The following is an 18925-nucleotide window of genomic DNA, read 5'->3' as shown; positions in this document are numbered from 1 at the left end:
TTGAATTTCATACATTTATCCAGATAACAGTTCTTAAATTCAATAGCGTTGATAAATATAAATTACACTGTACATAAATGAACATTCACATGAATTAAATTACACATACACAATTCGAAATATCACCTACATACTACATATACGAGCCTATACGTACATAAATGAATCTATACACAGTAAAAATTATACACACACCATTGGAATACCACCTGCACAGTAATATATGAACCTACACAGTTCATAAATAAACTTACACACGATAAAATTTATACATACACAATTGAAAATACCACATACACAATAATATATGAACCTACACAGTTCATAAATGAACATACACATGATAAAATTTATACATACACCATTGAAAATACCACATATACAGTAATATATGAACCTACACATGATAAAAAAATACACATACACAATTCAAATTCTAGATACACAATACATATATGAACCTACAAAATAAATTATTTTTTTTTATTTTTCATATTATACTACATATAATAAATAGCAAATCATGTTAATAGCCTACAATTGTAAAATTTTCACATACGCATTTATGATTCCATCTTCACAATATGCATGTGTTTATAATACATAAATTTGTGTAGGCAATATATAATATTTAACACATTTGAATAAATACGATTGAAGATATTATAGTATTTTATTAAAATTATATTTTTTTAACATTACTTTGATTAATAACATCAATTAAAAATTAACAATTAAAAAAATTTAAAAGTAACTTTCAATTAGATAGTAATAAACTAATAATAACAAATTAATGTTATTAATGACTTAAGTTTCACTTTAAAAAGTCAAAAAAACAAATACTAAAATACCCTTTTTAATTAAAATATTAGTATATTAAGATCTTCATAATTACAAGTTTGCCATAACTTTTCTAATCCATTGATTAAACATAATCAATTGTCCAGATTGATTTCTCGCACGTATCGCTGTAACTTGACTTCTCGCAAGATCCATCCCCTATATATATATATATATAAGAGGATGGGGGGCACTCATACGGGTAGGGTGTATGCCTTCCAAACCACATGGCAACTCCATCCCATCCCATGTGGGTAAAGTGCATGGCTTCATTCCATGGCAAAGGTTTGCCACACAAAATTGATTCATTGTTGATTTGAAGAATTAAAATGAATTAATAAATTTCTATAGTATTTGTGGGTAGGTGTTGCCTTGTGGGTAATCAAGGGTAGAAATGAGGTGACAGTGCATTATTGACCAAAGAATGTGTAATACCCATGAGTACACATTCCCCTCTAATAATAAGATAAGATGTACAAGGCTAAATAATAAATGTGGTGCCTTACATATGTGTATGAACCTAATAGGTTCATCGAGTAAACTAACATTTGCTATTTACTTAATATATATATACATTAATAAGATAAGATGTACAAGTTTTAATAATACTAATACAAACCAAACTACATCTGGATAATGGGTAAGCGAGCAACAAGCTGCGCCGGTATTCCCTTTTGAATCGCAAAGCCTATTCTACTAAATATCAAGGAAATCCTTGGTTCCTCGTGCTCTGCTAGTCATTGTGGACCACCTTCTACACCCGCTCCAAAAAGCGAACTGCCTCGGGAGCCAGGGATCCAAATGTGTAGCAGGGAAATGGATTGAACATGTGTTGATGTTCCAAAAACGCTGCCTCATGCTTAGCAACATTCCCAGATTCCGCCCTCAAAACCGCATGTCTTGGAACGAAGCCGTTGTCTCTCAGCCTCACCAATGGGGACACCCTAGTGAGGTCGACACACGCATGCTTACCCCCTGCCCAGCCAAACACAAGAACGTCCGCAAGACGCATGATAGATTTTGCCTCTCGCGGGTTAGTTAGAAAGTTAATAGGTGCCTCCTTCTTGGCTAAGATCTCGACACGCCTAAGCACATTCCATAAGATATCTCTAACTACTTTTTTGAATTCTTATTTTTTTTGAATTATTTGAATTCACCAAAATTATTATTACACTAACTACTTTTTTTCTTTTTTTTACTTAAATCACCACAACGAAATTCTAATTTAAAATGGACTCGTGTGAGGCCATAAGGGCGCAAATGAGCCAAGTTATTCGTGAGCTAATCGAGTTTAGATTGAAAAGCTTGAAATGAGCCGAGCTTTTTCGAGCTCGAGCCTCAAATAAAGCTCGTTTAATAATCGAGTCCGAGCGTCATGTATTTTTAATTTTTACCTCATTTAGACTTCTATGTATTAAGTTAAGACTTCACAGCCAAGCTCGAGTCGAGCTTAGGCTCATTTAAGGTACTAAATGAGCTCAAGCCCTCGTAAGTTAAAACAAAGCTTGAGCCTAGTCAAGCTCGGGCTCGGCTATGATACCAAGTTATTTGTCCTAATTTCATAGGTTATTACGCCATATACCCAAGTTTAATAAACCAATGTATCGTATTTTCGAGTTCAAAATAAATGCACAGAAAAATAAACAATTTGTGTTAAAAATAAGAAAGAAAAAAAGAATGGATTTTTCTTTCATTTCTATCCATTTATTTCGTTAAAAATAATTATTTCGTTAAAAAGAATTGTAGAACATGATTTTTTTCTCCAAAGTCTTTTCATTTCCTTCGTTTAATGAGACCCGAAAACAGAGCATTAGACTTTCTGTTTCTTCCTTCCCAAGCCACCACGACCATCACCACCCTTGCCCTTGACGACCATCAACATCATATCGCCCTACTTTTAATCAATTTCATAAAACACTTTTGACCCAATTTTGATACAACATATCTTGCTAAGTATATTTTAGATTTAGGAGACATATTAACACACATATGCTTGTATAATACTTTTAGTCAAAATATTTCATGTTTAATTTAATAAATTGATACTAAACAATATGTCTACAGGCTCAAGAAAATAACAAAGAATATACGACACGTCTTCAAAGAAAGAAAAAGGATTGTGAAACATGTTTAAGCAAATATTATTTACATTCATTGATATCTGGATCAGTATTTGAAACCAAGATTAATTTACATTGATAATATATGATATCGAAACAACATTTGATGTTAGTTGCACCGCAACTGTTGCCCCCTCGGCCGCCAGGCCGCCATTATCATGTTGTCAACACCTATACCTTCACTAACCAGTCAATCCCTATCTACACTCTAGTTATACTTTATTCTAGTTAAAATCGCTCTATCTTTATCATTCTAAAAATTTAAAAAAAAAATCAGTTCAAACCATCAACCCCGATGGTTTGGTTTCTTCCTTGTAAAAAAACCACATTAGCGGTTTGATTCAAAGTTTTCGTCAAAGTAAGGACGATAAGCAACCAAGTTATATAATTGGACAAAAACATGTCTTGTTAATATTTTAGAATACCCGGTTCTATATCCGACCCGAACCCGAAGCATAGGGTATGGTTTTTAGAAACAACACCCGGACCCGGACCCAAACCGGGTATTACCAATACCCGATTTTTCAGTACCCGGTCATACCCGAACCCGGTTTCATACCCGGTACCGGGTATTTGAAAAACCTGATTTGTGCACCTCTAATTGTAAGTACCGAATGTGAAAAGAACTGGCCCATGGCCCCATTAAGGCCTAATGTAAGTTATCTTTGTTTATTTTTGAAGCAATTATCATTAGAGGTGTAAAAAAACCGGTTTCTCCTAAACCGTCAGTTTCAAGACTGTTTCCCCTTCAGATCCACCAAACCGGTTTGAGGAACACCGATTTAAAACCGGTTTATAAACCGGACCGAACCGACGTGACCAGGCCGGCCTATCTTGCTTTTAAACCGGTTTATAAACTCAAACCGGTTTTGACGAGCCATTGACCAAACCGGTTCGGTTTGGGTCTAAAACCGGTTTTGTACACCTCTAATAATCATAATATTGTTGAAAACAAGTATTTTAAGTTATTACTTTTTTTTGGTATTTATTTAATTTTTTATAATCGGTGTTTTTTTAAACTTTTTTTTTATTGGTTATAGGTTTCTAAAGGCTGGAAACTAATTACTAACCGAATCAGTTATTGGTCAAACCGGTTTTGACCATGGTAACCAATAACCGGTCCGGTTAATAACCGTTTTGAACCAAACTTGTTAACCGATTTGTGCACTACTAATCCAACCTTCTCAAGACAAGTGGGAGCTTGTGTCGTTTCTTGGGGCCATTACTACCTTGGTCAGTTTTGATATGTGTAAGATGTATCTCTACCATTCACTTTCAATAACTAATTTGTAAAAATAAAACACAAGTATTTTCACAATACTATATGACCATCTCACATTTAAATAATAATAAAAACGAAGACAATAAGATTCAAGTCTAAATCTTTATTGTATTGATTAATAAGTTGTTATTACTTGATTACAAATAACCCCTATTTATAACCATACAATTACTTGTTAGACAAGAATAGGAGAAAAACTACTCAAAAACCCCTAGGTTTGTAAGTGCGACAACTAGGTCTCCGCACTTACGCAAGATTACACTAACAATCACCCCCTAATCTTGTGACACCGATGAAGCTTCGCATCTCGTTAAACTTCAACCGTGGCAACGCTTTTGTAAGGATGTCTGCTCTTTGTAAATCTCCACTGACATGCTCCACTTTGATTTGTTCTCACTCGATGCACTCCCGAATAAAATGGTACCGTGTGTTGATGTGCTTGCTTCTCCCGTGAAAAACCGTGTTCTTCATCAAGGCAATAGCCGATGAATTATCCACCTTCAACGTCACGATCTTCTACTTTTCTCCAGTCATCTCTGACAACAAATCCCGAAGCCATAAAGCTTGACATGCAGCCGATGTAGCTGCTATAAATTCAGCCTCACATGATGATAAGGCCACCGTTCCTTGTTTATGAGAAACCCATGATATCGGTGATGTACCATAGTAGAAAAGTAGAAAATTAAACCTGATGTGCTCCGACCATCATCCATATCCACCGCATGACTACTATCACTATACCCGTGCAACATACTGTTTCCGCCTCTCGAGTAAGTAATACCAAAGTCTAGTGAACCTCTTAGATATCGGAGAATATATTTAACCGCTTGAGCATGAGCTTGAGTTGGTGATTGCATGAACCGACTTGCATAACCAACAAGGTAGCTTAAATCGGGTCTCGTGTGAGTTAAATACCGTAAGCTTCCGATTATCTTTCTATAACCGGTCGGGTCTACCTTCGGATTCTCATCTTCTTTAGACAACTTTAAGTCCGGTTCCATAGGAAATTGAGTCGAGTTGCACTCCCAAAGACTTGCTTCTTTTAGGATCTTCGTTGCATAACCACTTTGCTTTAACGTTATCCCACAATCGCTTTGCTTCACTTCGATCCCGAGATAGTATGCAACAACCCGAGGTCACTCATCTCTAACCTTGACTCCATTTGTCTTTTGAAATTTGCAAGTTCTTGCACACTTGTACCCATGACTATCAAATCATCATCGTAAACTCCAACGAGTAATAGCCTTTGACCGGAACACCTTTTGTAAACCGCTTGTTCTTGTTTACATCGAGTGAAACCGAGTTACTTTAATGACCCGTCTAGTTTAGTATTCCACGCCCTTGGAGCTTGGCGTAGATCGTATAACGCTTTAGCCAACTTGTACACTTTTCTTTCTTCACCTTTCTTAACGAACCCATCCGGTTGAAATACGTACACCTCTTCTTTCAAATCACCATGAAGAAACGCGGATTTTACATCCAAGTGATGCACTTCCCAACCTCGGTTTGCTGCTAACGCGAGTAAGAGTCGAACGGTTTCGATTCTCGCCACTGGCGCGAACACCTCTTCGAAATCGATCCCATATTTCTGAACATACCCCTTAGCTACGAGTCGGGCCTTGTACTTAGTTATTTTCCCGGCTTCATTTCTTTTGATTTTATAGACCCACTTTAAACCTATCGGTTTTACTTTGGGTGGTGCTTCGACTAACCGCCATGTCTTGTTTCTTTCAATCGACTCGATCTCCGCTTCCATTGCTTTTCTCCAATGTTTTTCATTATTCGCTTCTCGAAAATTTACCGGTTCATCATCGAATAATAATAGGAGATTTACCTCGTCGATTGTCGGGTCTTGCTCGGCGGGTGTCGGTATACCTTCAACCAGAAAGTCGCTAAATTTCCTGGGTAAAACCGTCTTTCGAGTAGTTCGACGCGGTTGGATAACTTGTAAGGGTTCTTCATTTAGGCCAGTGTTCGGCCTAGTCGGGCTTACAGGTGGGCTGCCACCTTCTGAACTTGACGACTCACTTCCGTTTCTGATACGAACCAACTCACCGGTATCATGTCGGTCTACAGACCCGGTGTCGAACCCGGATGTCACCTGCTCCGATTCGGGTTCAATATCGCACCTAACAATAAACTCGGTCCATTCAGGACCCTTTTCGCCCTCTTGTTTGTCAAGATCGGCCCACGCGTACCTTTTACACTCGTCAAACTTGACATCCCGCGTAACGTGTACTCGCCTTTTGATCGGATCAAACTTACGGTAGGCTTTTGTTCCAGGTTGAGTACCTAAGTGAATCATCACAATGTTTCGGTCGTCCAACTTCTTGTGACCGGTACCAAGGACTTTTACATACCCCGTGCATCCGAAAACTTTAACGTGTGAAAGGTTCGGTTTTCTTCCTTTAAAACGGTCGTACGGAGTTGAATCCTTCAAAGATTTTGTTGGTGACCGGTTTAGTAAATAAACCGAGTGATGAACCGCTTCTCCCTATGGATCTTGTGGTAGTGACATCGCCTTTAACAAACTTCGAGTCGTACTAAGTATGGTTCGGTTTCTTCTTTCAACCACTCCGTTTTGATGTGGGGTGTACGGGGCCGTAAACTGATGTGCCACACCTATACTTGATAAGTAATCTTCCAACACATGGGATGTAAACTCACCCCCGTTGTCGGTTCGTATGGTTTTGAGTTTCTTGCCCGTTTCGTTTTCCACCCTTTTCACGAAATCTATGAGTAAGCCCGCAACTTGGTCTTTTGTCTTTATCGTGAAAACCCACATATAGCGGGTGTAGTAATCAACAACAAGCAAAAAGTATCGGTTTCCATCGTGTATCTCGGGAGTAATCGCGCCACAAACATCGGCATAAACGAGTGTGACTTCTGACCCGATCCGACCCGACCCAGGTACCCGTTTCTCCGATCCGATCTCTTTCTTTTATGATTTAATATTTATTTATACTTATACTTTATTTTTAATAATAATAATATACTTTCCTTCCCGCCTCTTCCTCTCTTTTCCTTCCCGCCGTCCCGTCCATCTTCTTCTCCCCGCCTTCTTTTCTCTCTTGTCGCCGTCCCGCCCTTAAGCCTTGAACCCCTTCTCTTAGTTTTTGTGTCCTTTGTTTCTTCCCGCCTAAGGTTGTCTGCGCAGCTCCACGTGCCAGACTCCTTACAAGGAAGCCTGCGTAAAGACCGGTTGTTCCTGCGATACGCGAGGCGAACTGTTCTCGCAGCGCGCTAAGAATTGTAGTTCTTCTCGCAGCGCGCTAAAAACGGTAGTTCTTCCCGCGACGCGCTAAGAATTGTAGTTCTTCTCGCAGCGCGCTAAGAACAGTAGTTCTTCCCGCGACGCGCTAAGAATTGTAGTTCTTCTCGCAGCGCGCTAAGAACGGTAATTCTTCCCGCGACGCGCTAAGGATTTTAGTTCTTCCCGCGGCGCGCTGTGGACTGCTCTCTGTCTGCCTTCGCCCTCGCGCGTCCGCTCGAGCCTTCTCGCGCTATGTCTTGAGTCTTTTCTTCTGTTTAATCCAGCCGTTTGCTTTTGTGTTGTCTTATCTTCTGTGCTGTTGACCTGACCTATCTTATGTCTGAAAAGTTACTTTCGGCGCAGCATGCGCACCAACCCCATTGGTTGACAGAAAAAGTGACTGACATTATCTTTTGAGATCTGCTTTTTCCATGCTTGTCCAGTACCTTTATCTGACCCTCCCATGCCTGTTTTCTGTTACCTGTCAGCTTTTCCTTTGCCCCCTGCAGCTGCCATATCTTTTGATATCTTTTGCTTTTGGAATCTTTTGCTTTTTGAGATCTTTTCCCCTTTTCTAGGGATTGTGTTCCCTAGGGTTTCTCTATAAATAATAATGCTATTTTCTTAACACTACACACACAAACACTTATTATCTTTCTCTTCCTTTGCTCTCTGCCGTTGTTCTTCCTCTGCCGTCTCCTCTCTCTTTGCCTTCGTCTTCCCTCCTGTTCTGCCTGTTTTCCGGTAATATATTATATATAATAATTTGTTTAATTTACTTATTAATTATGCTAACTTATAATCAAGACTTAAATCAAATCATTAAAACAATAATCTTATTCATAGGTTAACTTGTGCTTGTTAAAGTTGGTTCTTGCTTTATCTTACACCGCATCGTTTATCAAGTGAGTAATCTCGTACCTAATCCCTTTTTATTTTTAATGTTTTGGGATGTTCATGTGTTCATACAAATCTAGAGTCTTAAACTTGTTTATGAACTTTAGTCGCGCAGTATCCCATGTGTTGAGGACGTAGACTTGGCTGTTTATTTGTATGTGTGGATCATTAACCGTCTTGTCGGTCTATTCCGCAGTTCTCATGGTACCATTAGATGAACACGGGAGAACAATCGTTTATGATTTTCTCTTTTGTTTACACTTGCACAGTCTTTCTTGTTTGTGAGCTCAATTGTGAGCACTGGCAGTCTATGAATCTTAGAGTTGGTCCCGATCAGATTACACCCTTGTTGAAAACCAGACATACACATGTTGCGCGCAGATTTATTGTTATCTATGTATTGTATTAAACTTGATTTCTCACCAACACGCAAGTGTTTGACGTTTTATTTTAACACATGTTCAGGTTTGCTGTAGCTACATTTGGAGCTTGTGGACACGTAGGACGTTTTTACTTTTGGACCTAGATTAAAATGTATCAAGACAAGTTATTGTTGTTTCGAATATTTTGTCTTATAATATATTGATTTATGTTGATTTATGTTACCTTGTGTTTACGTTGCGCGTGCGCGAATGAATATATTTATTAAATATTGACACCCAATAGTGTCACGAGTAATGAAACAATATGTGGCGCCCCGATGTATAATCCGCCTTTGGTCGGGGTGTTACAACGAGCTCGAGCGGTACCTTTGCACGATAATTAGATTCTTTCGGGATAACCGATCTTGTTTGTTTGCCTAGCATACATGCATCACAAATTTGCATCGGGTGTTCGATTCTTGGCACTCCATCCGCGAGTTTTGAGAGACCCCGAAGGGCATCGAAATTCAAATGCCCCAATCGAGCATGCCATATCCATGCAACATTATGCAAACTGACTTGTAAGCAAACCGGAGAAACAACCTTTAAATTAATTTTATAAACCCGATTGAAGGAGCGCGGTACCTTGATTAGAAGTCTTCCATCTTGTTCGAATATCCATAAGATACCGTCTTGGATCCCAATCTTGCATCCTCCTTCGTCTAATTGCTCGAGACTTATAATATTATTTTTGAGAGATGGACTAAAATAAATGTCACTCAAGGCTCGTTGTTCTCCCCTTTGACCTTCTACTACTATCGTGCCCCGACCTTCGATTTCAACACACGAACAATCACCGAAACTTACTTTACCAGTCTTGTTACGATCGATGTTGGAAAACCATTCGGGATTTCCCGTCATGTGGTTACTCGTCCCGTTATCAAGAATCCACGTGTTTTTATCACATGGGGTTGAAGCATATTGCTTTGGATCAACCCGATATTCTTTTAGAAAAACGACATCTTCCTTACTCCGAGCTACCGTCATCATGTTTAAAACCGGTCCGCCATCTTTAGCGAGGTTACTTTGATCGTTCTTCTCCATGTTTCGGTTAGGACACGACGTGGCAAAGTGTCATAGTTCATCACACCGATAACATTTAATCTTTGACCGATCATTCTTAACTCGGGGTTCTTTCTTTTCCCGATCCACAACCTTACCCTTTCCCTTGTTCTTTTGACTTGATTCAGTTCCCATCTTGCCTTTCCCATGACGCCTTTCTTGATTGCTTTTAGCTTTCCATTCTTCATATGTATATAGGAGTTGTTCTTGCTTACCGGACACGGGTTTGTCTTCATCTCCAGATCGTTCCTCGAACGCTTTTAGGCGTCCAACGGCTTCATGGAACGTCATGGTCTTTATATCGGCAAACTGTTCAATAGTAGCAACAATCGCTATATACCTCTTTCTCGAAACGGACTTTAAAAGCTTTCTCACAAGGGTCTTTTCTTCAAACAGTTCTCCAAGATTGCTTGCTTTGGAAGCTATTTGGCTTATCTTGGTCGAGAAGTCATCAATCGTGTCAGTTTCTTTCATCTTGAGTACATCGAACTCATGTTGAAGAGACTCAATATGTGCTTCTCGAACCCTATCAACCCCAACAAAACGAGTCTTAAGTGCATCCCATATCTCTTTAGCGGTGGAAAGGTGAGCCACTTGCATCACCAAAGCCTCCGGCATGCCTTGATAAAGATACACAATCGCCAACCCATCTATCTTTGAGTCAACCATCGTTCCCGTTCTAGGTTCGATAGCCTCCAACAACCCTTGAACCTTGAATATGGCCTTGATTTTTACCGTCCAAATCGTATAATTGGTGGACGTAAGAATCGGAAACTGAATCGAGAGGGAACTCGGTTCTTTGGGAAAACCGACTTGATTACTTGACCCTTCAACTTGATTATTTGGTTGATCACTCATCTCCCTTCTTGTTCGTTGTTAATTTAAATAGAAATCTGGGATCAATTTCTTAATCTTCTTGATCTTTCCTTCTGCCAAAAACTCTTATTATGTGCCCTCAAAAAACAAATAAAGTTTAATTTCCACAATAAATATTATTTTCTTTTTCGGAGCCTCTGTGTACAAGACACCAAATACATATATAAATTTTTTGACTTTTAAAACCTTACTCTCTTTTCTCTTTAGCACATGCACAAACAGAAGAAACACACGTATCAAGAACACGCCGTAACGTAAACTCACAAGTCTACCAATTGATCGCCGCTGCTATAAAACCCTGTCGCAAAGAAACCTTGCAAACGTGGACAGCCTGCCTTTTTCTTGCTGGACTCGTTCTTTGCCGTCGACTCTTGATCTCCGATCACCTCGTCACAAGATCTCGCGGTGAAACACCGTCCTTACTTGCCGGATCTTCTTGATCGGTAATCCTCGCCGACAATCTTAGAACTTAACCGTAAGCTCTTGATACCAATTGAAGACAATAAGAATCAAGTCTAAACCTTTATTGTATAGATTAATAAGTTGTTATTACTTGATTACAAATAACCCCTATTTATAACCATACAATTACTTGTTAGACAAGAATAGGAGAAAAACTACTCAAAAACCCCCTAGGTTTGTAAGTGCGACAACTAGGTCCTCGCACTTACGCAAGATTACACTAACATCCTCCCATCGACTGTTGCTCTATTGGCTTCAAATATTGAACATCATCACCCTTGCACTTGTCTCAACAACGTAGGACAGCGGCTCGCCTAATAAAAAAACAGGCAACAGAAAACTATGATTAGCAAAGAAATATAACTCATATTAATGTTTCAAATGTATATGTAAATGCTATCTAAAGGATAACGAATTATTTGGATTTTGCCGTTACCATATGAAGAGAATAATGCAGCTGGCGCGGTAACAGGTTCTAACGAACCCATGGTTTTGAGAAAACCTTCTAATAATAAACCAATAATATTTTCAGCTAGCTCAAATGTTTCTCCTGTTATATATCTGCTCATCGTTGATCTCTCGACCACAAAAGCCCTTGCTTCTTGCATGCTCATTTTCTCAAATATTTGCGGAATCAACATTTTTGAAACTATGATTGAGCTTTCCTGTGATAAAAACATTCTTTCATAAACTGAAGGACCGATAAATACACTCAAATTTTCATTTTTTAACTTACCCGCCACAAAATATCTGCAACTGCATGATCGGTTCCAAGCAGCGATAGTATCTTTTCGGCTTCGATGAAGAAACATAGTACCACAGAATCAGTAATAATGTCACATATGTAAGGCTTTCTTGTCAGCACCTCGTATAAGCCAAACGTAGTTCCATGTTCACATGTTGGATTAAAAGAAAGATTTCTCTTGATACCACACTATTGAAAGAATAAATATTTTGTTAAAACGCTTTTCAACTTTATAGCGCAAAACCTAACAATAATTACCTTGACCACGCCATTAGAAATGAGCCAAACGCCATTTGGTTTGGCTCCCTCCTTATAAAGAGCCACACCTTGTAGCTTCATTGCCTCGTTGACGGACCCCGTGATTTGCTCCCGCACAGCTGATGGAAGGGCTCCCAACAAAGGATTCGAACGAATTAAATCGTGTGCTTTTGGGAGTTTAACTGAAGGAAGATTTCGCACAAGTTTCTTAATGTCATTCTGAGTTAAAACATCAGAATTCAGTACATATTTTTATTACGGAACACACATCGATAATAAATTAGAAACTGTCATTTTCATCCCTAAGTTGACGAAGGTGACGGTTTACTCTAAGGTATGAGTAAAACCTGGACAGCATCTTGAAAATGAACAAGTTCCGTCTGCCCCAATAATCCAACCTTCTCAAGATCTTCAACATATTTATACAGATCGTTAAGCACCGAACACCCCACTTGCTTTGTTTTCACAACATGCAAAACCTAGAAAACCATTTGATTACTTTTCGAATATAGTGGTTCTTCACATCAATCTGGCATGTATTTTGTAACCAATATATATATATATATAGGATAATAGGATAAGGATCCTAAAAGAACCATTGGAATTGAAAACTTTGAGAACCATTTTGAGCCACAAAAAAACCTCTAAAAAATATTAAATAAATTATAAAACAAAATTTTAAAAAAACTAAAAAAAACCAAAATTCTTATATTTCATTCCGATTTCATAAAAAAATAAAATAAAAATAAAATCGTATTATACACATGAGTATAATTTCATTTAATCTCTTGTTACGCAATGCACACATATGTACATTATTATTTACCTTAAATTGTACATATGTGTATGAAAAAAAACATGTATGTACATATATGTACATATTATACATGTGTATAATTTAGCTAAACCAAGACGTTTTTTTTATGAAACCGGGATGATAAATAAGAAGTTTGGTTTTTTTACTTTTTTTATTTTTGTGTTTTTATTTGTTTTATGATTTTTATAAATTTTTGGGTTTTTTGTGGTCTAAAATAGTTCTCAAAGTTCTCAATTTCAAAATAGTTCTTACACGATCCTATCCTATATATATACACACACTAAGAGTGTACATTCAACTAACCTCTGGCAAAGTAAGACGGACGTCTTCCAGGAACTTTTTGGCTTCTTCTCCTTCATCCACGCTCTCGTCGATGATTGCCAACGCAATTTCCGTATCACCTACAACGAGAACCGCAGTTATTATATATGTTGCACAAGGAACATATAGGTTTTATGTGAAAGTAAGAAAAATAAAGTGATGATTATAAATTTATAATATTGTTACCGATGAAATGATGTAGTTGTTGGCGCGCAATCCTATGGCCACGGAGAAAGGCGGCAGATATGTGACATCCAAATTCCAACCTTTCAACTATGAAGTAGTTTGCAAGTTTCCGAGGGAACCAACTTGTTTGTAGAAACTTATAATAGTTAGGGAAACGAATATTAGCTTTCAACCCGTTCCAATCACTCAGTGGTCCAAACGAAACCATGTCAAGTTCTTCATCAACTGATTGCGTTAAAATGTATGCTGCAGATTGGCTAATCCTTCCTTCAATAAGCATTTCCCGATAAGCAGCTTGCACGCCTAAAACATGTGACACACTTTACCATAACATTATATGAGTTACGATAAAACGAATTACTTAAAAGTCTAAACTTATTAGATGCTTAAATAAAACTATTCCTTAAACTTAAGATTTTCATGTTCAAAAAGTACTTGCCATTTAAAAGGCGAATACGCAGATCAGATAACTGCATGTGATCCACAAAGTAATCACTATCCGATGCAGTAATATGTTCTTCATCTGCATCGTTCAAGCATGTCAAGTATTTCCTGATAGTCGGCCAATCCGCAGCAGGTCTCAATTCCTCATCATCTCCGAGATCACCAAATACTTTTTGTGCTTTTGTCATCATTTTACACTTGGTGTAATGTAGTATACGCCTCTGCAACAAAGATTAAAGCAGCTTAAAATAAAGAAACAAATTACAAGTACACTGACACATGCATAATTACAAGTGTACCTTATCTGTTGACAGCTTGTTCATTCCTATCATCTGAAAAACAAACTGAGTAGTTGATCCGTTTACAATAAGCGTTAGAAACACGATTCCGCCTGTGAAGAACAAAAACTGCAGGCATTGGGAAACAATCAGATAACCATAAGTCATCATTTACAGCGTAAAGATAGAATGTAGAAAAGAGTACCAAAGTTCCTGTTTGTCGATTGATGTATGCTGAGGTGTCACTCGATTGCTGAAAAACATACAAGAAAACATCAATTAAGGTGTTTTCAAGAATTATGTTTTAAACATCTATAATAAATGACTTGCCTTGACTGAGAGAGAAGATAATGACACGGCACCTCGTAAACCAGACCACACGAGAACGATAGCTTCTTTCCATTCTAACCCGTAACCAAAATAACGCAGAAACGGATACAGCAATCCAACTACTACAGCCCGTGACAGTTGTACCAAAACATAGAGGAGGATGAGGTACCTCCATGCATTTTCTGTGTCAAAAAACTAAAAAAAATATCATCATCCAAATGCAAATATATAAAACTAGATTCACAAAGAACGAACCTTGGTGCGTAAGGATGTTGTTATTCGCAAGGATGCCTTCAGCTATAATTACTCCACTACAAAAAAAATGTTATGTCCTTGTAGTTTATCTTTATGAATAATCTTTTTATCTTACTAGGTCACGTTTCAGATGCATGTGTGATTGAGGTCACATTTAGGCAATGCGTGACTGCGTGAGTATGAAGCTAAGCTCGGTTAAAACAAAAACTAGATTGAAATATTACAAGCACACCTCAAGATGAAGATAAGTGTATTAGCAATATACGCCACCATTTCCCTGCAGTACAACATGAAAAAGACATAATTAAATTATAAAGTATACGTATCGTTAAGGCTTTCAAGAATACAGAACTAAACCTATATGTAGCAACTTGGTAAAAAGTAAAAACGCGAAAAAGGTATGAAAATACCAGAAATGATTGTTTCCGTTCACCTTTGAAAGCTATTCTAGCAACCGAAGCATAGAACCTGTTGCAGTATAGTTTGTATTCGGTTATATAAAGTTTAAATTCTAAAAGTATAACAGACTGTTGAAACAATTCAACTTACATTCCCAACGCCACTACTGTTAACACTCCTGAAACATCAGCACCTTCTTGAGCCTATCACATATTAATTAAGCACCACTTCATAAAGTGCATACTATTATTAATAGTCGGTCACTTATGAGTTTAAGAAGTTAGTTACATACGATAAAGTAAGCAAGGTAGCTGACAGCAAGAGTTAATGTAATTTCTACCACTGTATCGTCAAAAACAAATCCAAGCCACAAGTAAGATGCCACACCAAACGCCATCCCTATTCCTACACTGGACCAAGAAAAAAGTATTATCAATTCAACTAGGGGTGGCAAGTGTGACCCATGGGTTGTATTAAAATGTATATAATGGGTCAAAATGGGTCAAACTAATAAAAAAAGAAAATGACTGAAACGGGTTGACATTTCTCAGAGTTTTTTTTTTAATTAATTTTTTTTGTTTGTTTAAGGAACGAGAAAAACGGAATTTTTTTTTAATGTTTTTAGTTTTTGATTTATATTTCAAGTTATAATTTTTTAGTTATTTTTTTTGAATATTTTAATGAGGGGTTTTTGAAATCTCAACCCATTTCAAAAACCCCTCATTAAAAAATTAAAAAAAAAATTTAAAATTATAACTTGGAATATAAATCAAAAACTAAAAAAGTAAAAATACTAAAAAGTTTTTTTCCGTTTTTCTCGTTCCATAAAAAAAATCCTTCAAGAAATGTCAACCAGTTTTGACCCGTTTCAATTATATTCATTTTTAGTTTGATTAGTTTGACCCATTATATACAATTTATTACAACCCATTCAACCCAATGAGTCACATTTGCCACCCCTAAATTCAACCTCCATATTATAAAAATGAAGGTAAACACTTACGCTCCGAGAGACATGGTTGCAAAGAACTTGACTACTGTCCCCCAGTTAAAGTTTGATCCCGTTACCATTCGGAAAAAAAGCGTGTAGATCACAATTGCAAGCCTAAATTGTTATACATGTGATTATTAAAAAGTTTAATTAAATGGCAGCAAAAAGTTAATAAAATATACCCATCATTCATCAATGATTCTCCTTCAATAATAGTAGTTAGTTTTTTGGTTGCACCGAGCTCTTTTAAAAAAGCGACCACCGCAACAGGATCAGTCGCGCCTAGAAGTCCTCCAAGCAGCAATGAGGTCTTCCAGCTCCAGTTATATGGAAACATTAGCTGCATTTTGGAAACACTTAATATAACGGAAAGTGATATTCTAACAAAGTAAACGTGTATGCAGCAAACCTTGAAAGCCGAGCCAAGAAGGAACGTGGAAACGAGAACACCAGGCCCAACAAGAAGAAGCATTTGTGCCATGCATTTCTGCGAACGCAACATTGTTGGACTAGGGAATACATATTACATATTACATAAAAGTTAAAAATTAAAATAAAAATAAAAAAAACAACCTTGATTTGATGCACATCCATTGTAAATGCACTTTCGAAAAGAAGAGCGGGAAGAAAAACAGCTAATAGAAGATCAGGATTAATATTTGCCCCTGCACATGTAGGCAATTAACATAATGTAAAACTTATCACATGCAATAAACCAAGTTGATTTAACTTACACGTCCGAATTCCATCGCCAACTTTTCCTAATCCATGGCCACTTCCATATTCTGCAGAGGAAAAGGAAAAAACACCTTGTGACATGCAGATGGGTCCGAAGGTAATACCGGCTTTGATACTTGATAGTCAATTCAGAGATGGCAGCACTTTTTTTTGGGCACAAAATTTTCAAAAAACTCTTGATGTTATATTTATATTATTTAGAATACCCGATCACTTATAAGCCCACAAACTCATTATAACACCATGACTTTGCTAATTGTTATGTTTATTGCTAACACTGTAATTGTCGTTTAAAAAATTAGTTTACATTTTTAGGGCCTCAGGGGCATATTTTTTGTGGCTCGGTCGGGGCACGTGAATTCTCTAATAAAGTAGGTAACATAACCAATGTTGAAACGTACTAAGTAAACCGACCCAACAATAATAACTAGCATATATACATCCAATTAGGTGTTATATTATTTGTATAGTAATTAGAGGAGGAAGCAAGTAGCAAGTGAACCTAGTGATCCCATTGCGATGCCAATAACGAGCAGTGCGGCAGTGTAAGGTACTCTGGTTCCTTTGAGTATATGCCTGGAAGCAACTCCAACCACCAATGATATCCCCACGAACAACACCGAGTTTATTGCCGAATCCACATTCGCTTCTTCTCTCAACTCATCCGACACAGATACCATTGCCAACACGTACCCAGACCAAAACTAGTCAGCAGTCTACATGGATACAACTACAAGCATAACAGGATAATAATTGGTTGGTTATAATAAGAAGGCCAGGGGAAGGTGAGTATTTTAGTTACTACCTTAATATGAAAACCCACTTAATTTAATTTCAAACCCATTGAATTAATCTTAAAAACCTACTTAAATTTTCACTCATCACCTACAACCACCATCGCCCACCGCCACCACCTTGCCGGAAAAGTCTTTGAAAATTTCGCCGGAAAGTCACCGGTAAAACACTATGAAAAAACACAATGACAAAAACACAATTAAATAACATAATGTGAAAAACAAAATGCAAAAATCACTATGAAAAAATAAAACACAATTGTATAACACAATTTTTTAAAACACAATTTTGGTAAAACATAATTTGTAAAAAACCCACGAATTTTTTTTATATTTATATAGCAATATGGTACTCATATAAAAAATAGCAAAACACTCGTTATTAAGGTGAAATTGTTTTAAACAAAAAATGTCGTATAAAAAAGTTATGGGCGTTTTAAAATGATGGGGGAATTTGACATGTGCCTTGCATGTGGAGAGAGAAAGTCAACAAATGTGTTTTCCCTATTATGCTCTTACCCTTGTTTTACACTTGATTTTTTCAGTAATCTAATCTCAACCATTCAAGTTTAAAATGAATGGCCAAGATAATTTCTTATCCTTCCGACAAAAACTAATCTTCTTATTATAATTCAACACTTCACCAAAATTATTATTACACTTGACTATTTTTTTTTATTTCTTTTCAACTTAAAATTACCACAACCAAATTCTAAATTAAAATGAACTCGTGTAAGGGCAAGCTATTCGTGAGCTAATCAAGCTCAAATTGATAAAAAGTTTGGAATGAGCCGAGCTTTTTCGAGCTCGAGACTCAAATAAAACTCATTTAATAATTGAGTCTGAGCCTTGGGTATTTTTTATTTTTACCTCATTTAGACTTCTATGTATTAAGTTAAGACTTCACAGCCAAGCTCGAGTCGAGCTTTGGCTCCTCGTAAGTTAAAACGAACCAAGCTCGAGCCTAGTCAAGCTTGGGCTCAGCTAGGATACCAAGTTGTTTGTACTAAATTCGTAGGTTATTGCGTCATATTCCCGAGTTTACTAAACCAAGGGAAATGAGAGAAAATAATTATCGTGTTTTCAAGTTTAAAATAAATGTACAGAAAAATAAACATTTTGCATTAAAAATAAGAAAGAAAAAAAGAATGCATT

At 37.2% G+C, this 18925-nt stretch overlaps 4 protein-coding genes across 4 annotated transcripts; all 4 read right to left on the bottom strand.

The window, feature by feature from the left end:
- Positions 1–4758: 4758 nt before the first annotated feature.
- On the bottom strand, positions 4759–5243 carry LOC143555956 (secreted RxLR effector protein 161-like). The gene is made up of 2 exons (XM_077045413.1): positions 4931–5243; positions 4759–4868 (listed from the first exon to the last, which is right to left on the bottom strand). The coding sequence occupies exons 1-2, from the start codon at positions 5241–5243 to the stop codon at positions 4759–4761; spliced, it is 423 nt and encodes a 140-aa protein (XP_076901528.1).
- Positions 5244–5545: 302 nt separating this feature from the next.
- LOC143555946 (uncharacterized) lies at positions 5546–9858 on the bottom strand. Its single transcript, XM_077045407.1, has 2 exons — positions 9201–9858; positions 5546–6534 (listed from the first exon to the last, which is right to left on the bottom strand). Exons 1-2 carry the CDS (start codon positions 9856–9858, stop codon positions 5546–5548), a joined length of 1647 nt encoding a protein of 548 aa, XP_076901522.1.
- A 30-nt stretch (positions 9859–9888) lies between these two features.
- On the bottom strand, positions 9889–10734 carry LOC143555937 (uncharacterized). The gene has a single exon (XM_077045400.1). The coding sequence runs from the start codon at positions 10732–10734 to the stop codon at positions 9889–9891; it is 846 nt and encodes a 281-aa protein (XP_076901515.1).
- Positions 10735–11437: 703 nt separating this feature from the next.
- On the bottom strand, positions 11438–17737 carry LOC143554498 (sodium/hydrogen exchanger 7-like). Its single transcript, XM_077044239.1, has 22 exons — positions 17479–17737; positions 16973–17023; positions 16812–16903; positions 16648–16725; positions 16421–16578; positions 16251–16352; positions 15540–15657; positions 15398–15450; positions 15252–15316; positions 15081–15126; positions 14849–14904; positions 14594–14775; positions 14469–14516; positions 14285–14392; positions 13981–14206; positions 13542–13844; positions 13338–13435; positions 12565–12696; positions 12218–12436; positions 11951–12148; positions 11651–11879; positions 11438–11528 (listed from the first exon to the last, which is right to left on the bottom strand). Exons 1-22 carry the CDS (start codon positions 17654–17656, stop codon positions 11470–11472), a joined length of 2799 nt encoding a protein of 932 aa, XP_076900354.1. The 5' UTR covers positions 17657–17737; the 3' UTR covers positions 11438–11469.
- Between the last annotated feature and the right edge of the window lie 1188 nt (positions 17738–18925).

This window comes from Bidens hawaiensis, unplaced genomic scaffold (genome assembly GCF_021521415.1).
Source record: "Bidens hawaiensis isolate Kalapana, Puna unplaced genomic scaffold, B.hawaiensis_p1.1 tig00001032_1, whole genome shotgun sequence".
Lineage (NCBI taxonomy): Eukaryota > Viridiplantae > Streptophyta > Magnoliopsida > Asterales > Asteraceae > Bidens > Bidens hawaiensis.
Note: the sequence above shows the minus strand (reverse complement) of the source record. Positions and strands in the feature narration are given on the sequence as shown.